The 8767-nt window shown below is 41.1% G+C and overlaps 1 protein-coding gene across 1 annotated transcript in view; it reads left to right on the top strand.

Moving 5' to 3' along the window:
- Positions 1-338: 338 nt before the first annotated feature.
- The window catches only part of LOC136406633 (zinc finger protein 658B-like), a 158982-nt gene continuing 150553 nt past the window's right edge, over positions 339-8767 (top strand). Inside the window, 2 exon segments of the mRNA XM_066386598.1 lie at positions 339-489; positions 1387-1549. Of these exon segments, the coding sequence (XP_066242695.1) occupies positions 339-489; positions 1387-1549 (314 nt within the window).

Here is an 8767-nt window from a genome sequence, read left to right as displayed (position 1 = left end):
GTGCCACCTTTCTAAAGTAGATTACACCTGCTATCACCAGGACGCGATTGGTTTCAATGGGAAGTGGCCTTCGCAATACTTCTCTTCAATGAACTAAGGGGTGGGTTTGGTCCTGCAAAGTGAATCTTGTCATCTAAGTACACCACGAATGCCTGAACATCAGATAGACCAGGTTTGCATGAAAAGCCAAACACTGTCCATATTCTCAGAGAATACCTGTCCACATATGTCTCTCCACAGAGGGAAAAGAATTTGACACAAGATGTTCATGAATGAATGTGACCCCCTAAACCAATCACGGCTTACACTCCTCTTTGCAAGGCAGCATGGGAGCGGGAATGAATGAGCCGTGTGTTTCTGGATGGAGCACAGCTGCTGACGAGTCTGGAAGGCACCAGGGCCTGGGAGGGGCAGTGAACGGGGATCCTCGTTCAGCCCAACCTGAAGGTGGAATCGAGGCAGGCCGATGTGGAATGTTCCAAGAATCAGGTCAGGCCAGACAATATGATAGGCAGCCCTTCTCTCCGTGACACGACGCCAAGGGCTTTTCTGTTTTATTTTATTATTATTTCTGAAATGAGCCACAGCCTTCAGATCCTGAGTTTAAACGCTTGATGCCGGCCTGAGTCATTGGCACGGGTCCCTCCCGCCCCCCTGTGCAGGTGTGCGGCAGGTCTGCTCCCACACTCCCACCTGACAACTGTAAAACGGCAGCAGATCTCTCCGGGTGGTATCCCTGTAGGCATATGGATTCCTTCCGGGGCCCTTTGAGCTTGGAAGCAGTTTAAAGGGGGAAGAAGGTTTGAAGAGTGAATGAGTTCCCAAGAATAAACATGTTTCAAAGGAACCTGAATGAGGGACTTTGTTTTTGCGGGTTTTTGAAAATGACGTTTGCTTACTTAATGTAGTAACTCCTTGAACATATTGCCCTGTGTGATATAATTTATGTACATAATTCTGGATCGGAAAATCATAAGAATATCCAAAGAAAATATCTGGAAAGAAGAAAAGTTGTTTTTGTGAGGATTTCATATGTGTGTGTGTGTGTGTGTGTTTGTGTGTACACATATACACTTGTATGTATATGTATGTATATATTTGATACACATTTTATATTTGTCTTAAGTTAACCTACATATATGTCTCTACAGACATAGATATAAATTATATACACATACTGATATAGAGATTTAAATACAGATATTTGAAAAAGAGAGCAAAAATAAATTTAGATTATATGCCAATTTCTAGCCTGTTTTTAATTTATGCCAACTTATTTGCCCTGGAATTCAAAAGCAGATGGTGGTTTTTAATTATTTTATTCCAAGTTTTCACTTTTGCAAGCCTCTCAGCATCTGCCACATTGACATGTTACGAATGGGTCAGGCCTCCAAGGGCTGAACAGGAGTTGGCAGCTCTCAGTGGAACTGAAGTGGAAGAGGAAAGGACAAGAGTTTGCCTTTGGTGCCCCCTGGCACGGGGAGAAAAATGCCCTCTCACATTGTGGGGAGGTGGAGGAAAGGAGGAGAGTGTCTCTCATTCTAGAAGTGTAAGAGTAACTTGTCCACTTATTTATTTATTTATTATTAATTTTAAAGCAGTGACATTGATAAATCAGGGTACATATGTTCAGAGAAAACATCTCCAGATTATTTTGACATTTGATTATATTGCATACCCCTCATCCAAAGTCAAATTGTCTTCCGTCACCTTCTATCTGGTTTTCTTTGTGCCCCTCTCCTCCCCCCACCCCCTCTCTCTCCTGCCTTGCTCCCCCCCATTACCATCACATTCTTGTCCATGCCTCTGAGTCTCATTTTTATGCCCCTTTTTAAAAAATGTTTCTTTTTTTTTTTTTTTTTTGTATTTTTCTGAAGCTAGAAACTGGGAGAGACAGTCAGACAGACTCCCGCATGCGCCCGACCGGGATCCACCCGGCACGCCCACCAGGGGGCGACACTCTGCTCACCAGGGGGCGATGCTCTGCCCCTCCGGGGCATTGCTCTGTCGCGACCAGAGCCACTCTAGCGCCTGGGGCAGAGGCCAAGGAGCCATCCCCAGCGCCCGGGCCATCTTTGCTCCAATGGAGCCTCACTGCGGGAGGGGAAAAAAGAGACAAAGAGGAAGGAGAGGGGGAGGGGTGGAGAAGCAGATGGGTGCTTCTCCTGTGTGCCCTGGCCAGGAATCGAACCCGGGACTTCTGCACGCCAGGCCGACGCTCTACCACTGAGCCAACCGGCCAGGGCCAAAAATGTTTCTTGTGTCACCTAAAATAGATTATTATTTAGGTGACTCTATTTTATTAATCTCTGTTTATTCCCTAACTTGACTGAGTTATTAATTTTTGCTAAATCTCAGACTTCAGAAATTTAGGTAGCGGGTGTGGGGATAAAGGAAATGCAGCACAGGGAGGACGGGGAAATAAGGTGAACTTGTAAATCACAGATTCCCCGAACACTGTTGTCTAAAATGCCACGGCCACAGCACAGCAAGACGGAAGGTCGGGGTGTCTAGAAGAAGCACTCTTCCATCATTTTGCTGGAGTAACTCACAGTGTTCTAGGAAAGGGAGAGAAATCAGTGTAGACATTCTGCCATTCGGGTTCATCCTAAATTTAAAAAAAAATATCCCTTTATAAATTCACTATCTTATAACTGATAAACATGTCCCCAGATAATAGGAACATAAATCCACTGGCCATTTAGAAAGCATGGTCTTTACGTTGCTGAAATTCTTTCTTAGAGAGGAAGTCAAGGGGAGGGTTGACGGACAGTTCATAAGAATAAGTATGGAGCAGTCAGAGTGCAATCTAAGAAAGGAAATGACTTTCAAATCAGCTCACTGGCTACGTTGATTTTTCCAAAGCCTTTGGAGAAGCTTAGCTCAGAAAGAAGTCTTGCTATTTCTTTTTTCTTTTCATATTTTCATTTGACTATTTTCAATCCTCACATTCTAAATCTGCCTGTATTAAGCTACAAGAGATCCCGGGACAATTGTTTAATCATTTGAGGGATTTGTCTATTCATTAGACACAGAAAAGGAATTTTGATGAGAAATCTAGAAATTACTTGCTCCAGACTTGATGTCAAAAAAAAAGAATCATATACTGATTTTGTTCTTTGATTTGAAGGAGATAATATAACTCAACTTCTCTAGAAGCTTGCAGAGATACTGAAGGCTATCTCTCTGTCTAGATGTAGATCCCTCATCGGTAACCTCCCGCTTTGACCACTGTCTCCAAAGTTTCATTTCCCACGTCAGAATTTTCACCTGGCTTCTGTCTACAAAAAAATATCTCACAGAAAATAGTAACATTTCTGATTTTCATACTGAAATAAGCATAAGAGTAATAAAAGCAGATTAATAATTCAAGTAGTTTTGATGAAGGTTCTTTTTTTAAAAAAAAGAACCTGAACTTTCTAGAAATGTACTAAGATGAGAATTTTTATTCACTGGATGTCTTTTTGGAGCTGGGGATAGAGAAAGTAGTGAGAGACAGGAAAAAACTAGACTTTTAAGATATTGTGGGCTTTCTTCTAAATGCATTGAAGAATAGAGCCATGTTAGAGATCAGTTTCTGGCCGTCCTAGCGTGTCCTGCCATGGGTACCACACATAGCCTGCTGCAGCAACAGCGTCAGGAGGGAAATTCAAAGAGAGAGTTGAGAAATATTGAGACAAAGAAACCCTAGAGCTCCTGAAAGATAATAAGACCTGTAGGAAAAGACGAGCTGGATGTTTTTTTCTAAGTGTCACTATAAGTGGTAAAAAGTACACCCTTCAATAGGGGCACAAGTATTTTTAAATTATATTTAACTAATATGTTTCTACAAATGAGACCCTAAGGTGAGGCTGAGCCATTGGCATACCCTGGTTATTTGGGCTGCATAGACATATTTGATAAACCCACATGGTCTGTGAATTTTGTAAAAATAAGTTATACTGTCTATTTCTCTGAATTGTCATGTCTTGTGGGTTTATGCCCAGTAAGCGATGGTGGAGTTATTTCTAAGCTTACTGTCAAATATAGTTCTACGAAGGAAAATCTCTCAAAAATATTACCAAGAGCAGCCAATAGTAACTTCCATTTGTAGAGTATTTTATAGTTTATAAAATGCTTTCTCAATATTTTGCCCTTATCCAATGCATCACGCGATTTCTGCCCAGCGGAACATCCTCCATAACCGGGCCCCAGTCTGCTTGGTAAACATCAACTCACACTAAACTCCCAAGTTGTTTGAGTCCAAGCAGAACCACCCTGAGATGGGCAGTGGTCTTTCTCCTCCTTTCCCAGTCCTCTCTTCAATCTCTGGCTCCATCTGGTGGAATACTGTGAGGTCATGACCACAAGCATCATTGTTCCTAAACCTACCTTATGGGGCCAGTAGCCTGTCTTTATGATCCTTGAAATAAAAGTAGGACTTTCAGAATCAAAAGATTGGATTACTTATTAGACTCCCCCCCCCCCCAATTTATCTTGCTAATGTGACTGCCTCTTGGAATAGAATGCTTATTTTGCAAAAGACCCTTTTCAGTATGGTTAAAGAATATAAAAAAAGACACAGGGATTTAAAGAAAATCCCATTCTGCCTAAAATAGATTACACTGTTCTTTTATATATATATATTTTTAACCTCACTTGACCATGAAAACATCTCCCATGAAGTAGGGAGGGGAGAGGATGCTACAGAAGAAAAACTGAAACTTATATTCATCAAATTGCCCCACCCCCTCCAAAATCGAGGGGGCAGCGACAAGACCAAAAGCCAAGTGTTGTGATCCTGCTTGCAGTGTAAATAACATGCACATCACACTGTTTACAACAAACACATAAAAGCCTTATTGTATGTTCCATAATATATATCTCACCTATTTTTGAATGTCAGGTATTATGCAATGCAAAATTAAATGAATAAAATCTCCTCAACAGGATTAAAAAAATCAAGATCAAGTGAAAGAATGACATTAAAGTGAATCTGTTTAAAAATAAGAAAATAACAAAAACATACTCATTTTTTTCAAAAGCTATTAAATGCCACTAGCATCACAAAATAATAAATAAATATACAGAAGAAGTAAGATACTATTTTTATTATTTAACTGTCAGATGCATCAGTAAAGTTCTTTTCCCCTACATTTACACTACTTATAATTTTAAGTGACTGAATATTAGAAGACTCTTTGACAGGCCAGCATTCGACTGTACACATTTCAAACTGTGTTTCCCTTCCTCTATCCATAATCTCCACCTAGTTATTGCTGATGCCATAGAGCTGATTCATATCAGAGTATAACCTCTGGACCTTACAGCCTGGGACTACAACCAACGTTCCTGGAATGATTCCTACACCAAAATTCCTACCACATATTCACAGTACTTGAAAGTAAATACATGATGACATAGGGTCATTTATGACAACATGGATGGACCTTGGAACATCACATTGAGTAAAATAAGCAAATCAGAGAAAGCTAAGAACTGTATGATTTCACACATAGGTGGGATACAAAGCTGAGACTCATGGACACAGATAAGAGTGCAGTGGTTGCCGAGGGGGAGGAGGAGGGAGCAGAGGGGGGCATAGGGGGGAGGGTGGAAAGAGGGACAAATATAAGGTGATGGAAAATGATTTGGCTTTAGGTGATTGATATACAACATAATAATTAACTATTTAAATGATAAAGTGATGTTGGCCTGAAATCTGTGTACACTTATTAATCAATGTCACCCTGTTAAAATTAATTTTCTAAATAAAAAAATGAAAGAAAGTAACTACAAAGACATGCATTTATCTCATTAGTCCCAAAATCAATGTGTCTTTCCACTCAGCTTCCACTTAACCCCATTCCCCCAATCCCTGTGGCATGCCAATGTGATAGGAAGTGTGTTGGAGTGGAGATAAATAGTAGTTACAACCAATTTTGGCTAAATATCTTACTTTAAAAAAAATTTTTAAGCAAAAACAAAAAACAAAAAACACAACTGTTATAGTAAACATAAAAATCAAATTAATATAAAATGTAAAAAGGAGATTAAGAGAGAATTGGGTGTAACCAGTTATGCCCTTTGAGATAACGCCATATGTTTCAACTGGATGCCAATACCGTGTGTGAATTAATGTGATTAACTAGACTGCTCACAGTAATTAGGGGATATTTCAAAATGAATATGAAACAATAAACTATCCCCTAATTTTTGTGAGGAGTGTATATTTTACATGGAAGCCCACTAAGTAAGGCCCAATTACCAAGGTGCAACGGGTTTTACTCCCTTTTCTGATAACTCCATCTTCAACCTTATCAAGCCCATGCGTGACTGCTGTTTGAAGTGTGATAATATAACCCTATGATGTGACGAGTGGTCAAATCAGATAACAGTAGCTGGGGTGAAGATCAAGGTGGTCTCCTGAGACTCCAACGCAGACTCCATGTCACCCACCGAGATCCTTTGGCAACTGTCGAGAAGCACTCTGCCTCACCAACAAGTTTGTCAGGGTCCCCACTGAAGAGAGGACCTAGACTTAGCCAGCCTCTAGTCTTAACTGTGAGTGAATTAAAGTCTATGTTACTTAGTGTGCTATGAGTATCTTCGCCTATTCAATTGATGCCTAATTACTTTCATTTTACGTTGTGAATTACCTAACGAACCCAGCTATATAACTTAATTATAACCAACTAAATAGTTTATCAACACACACACACATACACACACACACGACTTTATGGGGACATTGGTGAGCCTTAAAAGGGTTTGTGGAAGTGAAGGGCCCTCAACATAAGCTCCATTTGCTTCGTGATGAATCCAACTCTGATTGCCTCTAAACCACCATGGTTGAAAGAGGTTTATTTCAAGTTGGGTTGATCATCACCATCGTTGGATTGTCTCTTACTGATCCTGTTCTTCAGTTTCCAGGGGTGGGTTAGAAATATTTCTGAAAGTCAGTGCTTTGGAGAAATATGCCTTTTTATTTTTTCAGGACCACTTATTGCCATATAGTGGGAAGCCCACAACTCATGTAGTTTCCCATTTCAGGTAGTTTTCTGTTGCTGCATTATTAGCATTTGGAAATGGGAGGAAAGTATGGCTGACATATGAAAGCAACATGGCTATCTGCTCGTAGTCTATGTAAATGGTGGCTTAGTTTCAAGCAACAGTATGACATGGAAAGCATTTCATGTTCAGCCCACAGTTATTTTCCTCTGTAGAGTTCCTGTTGTATTTCCTTTTCTCCCTCCCTCAACAAAGAACAAGTATAAGTTTGGTCTGCCTACCTATGGGTAACCATTCCTATTGATCTTAATAGTGACTTGTATTACTGACATTTTAAAACATTTTATTTATTAATTGATTTTAGAGAGACAGCAAGAGGAAGGGAGAGGGGAAGAGAGAGAAAGGGAAACATTTATTTGTTGTTTCACTTAGTTGTGCATTCATTGGTCTGTTCTCATATGTGCCCTGATCAAGGATCAAACCTCCAACTTTAGTGTTTCAGGGCATCGCTCTAATGAACTGAGCTAACTGACCAGGGCCTCTGACTTGTAAGGTTGAAAAAGCAATGTACATCTGGTTCAGTTCTTATCAAGCACTCCAAAGGCATTTTTTCTCCTGATGGGTGAAGAGAAGTTCATCCTGCTCTGCTTTTTTTTTTTTTTTTTCATTTTTCCAAAGCTGGAAACGGGGAGGCAGTCAGACAGACTCCCGCATGCGCCCGACCGGGATCCACCCGGCATGCCCACCAGGGGACGATGCCCTGCCCATCTGGGGCATCGCTCTGTTGCATCCAGAGCCATTCCAGCGCCTGAGGCAGAGGCCACAGAGCCATCCCCAGCGCCCGGGCCATCTTTGCTCCAATGGAGCCTCCCTGCAGGAGGGGAAGAGAGAGACAGAGAGGAAGGAGAGGGGGAGGGGTGGAGAAGCAAATGGGCGCCTCTCCTGTGTGCCCTGGCCGGGAATCGAACCTGGGACTCCTGCATGCCAGGCCAACGCTCTACCGCTGAGCCAACCGGCCAGGGCCACCCTGCTCTGCTTCTTAACCTCTTGTAGAACTTCCCACGTTTAGTCTATGAGAGCCTCATCCATGGAGGGAACAGTGAGGCTGCAGGAGGCAAGTGACAAGTTCATACGGAGTTTCTTTACTCCCTTAAAATCTGCTGTGCTATTCCAATGCACTCTCTCTTCCAACACCCCTAGCCTCTGGAAACCACTAATGGGTTTGCTGTCTCCACAGTTTTACCTTTTCCAAAATGGCACATAATTGGAATCATACAGTATGTAGCCTTTTAAGATTGGCTTCATTTGCTTATCTATGCGCATTAAAGTTTCTTCCATATCTTCCCATGGCTTGAGAGCTCATTTCTTTTTCAGTGCTGAATAATATTTCACTATCTGAATGCTCCACAGCTAATTTCTGCACCTACGGAAGGACATCATAATTGCTTCTAAGTTTTGGTAGTTATGAATAAACCTGCTGTAATCATTTATATGCAGATTTTTTCATGGACATAGTGTTCAGCTCAATTAGGCAAATACCAAGGAATGTGATTGCTGGATCATATGGGATAAGTTTGTTTAGTTTCATAAGAATAACAGCCAAATTATGTTCCAAAGTGGCTGCACCATTCTGCATTCTTACCAATAATAAATGGGAGCTTCTATGGCTCCACATTCTCATCAGCATGTGGTCTTGTTAGTGATTTGGATTTAAGTCATTCTCATAGGTGTGTATTTCATTGTTTAACCTGTGATTTTAAAAACAAACTTCATAAGA

The sequence above is a fragment of the Saccopteryx leptura genome, chromosome 5 (genome assembly GCF_036850995.1).
Source record: "Saccopteryx leptura isolate mSacLep1 chromosome 5, mSacLep1_pri_phased_curated, whole genome shotgun sequence".
Lineage (NCBI taxonomy): Eukaryota > Metazoa > Chordata > Mammalia > Chiroptera > Emballonuridae > Saccopteryx > Saccopteryx leptura.
The sequence above is the reverse complement of the archived record's forward strand: the minus strand, read 5'-3'. Positions and strand labels throughout refer to the sequence as shown.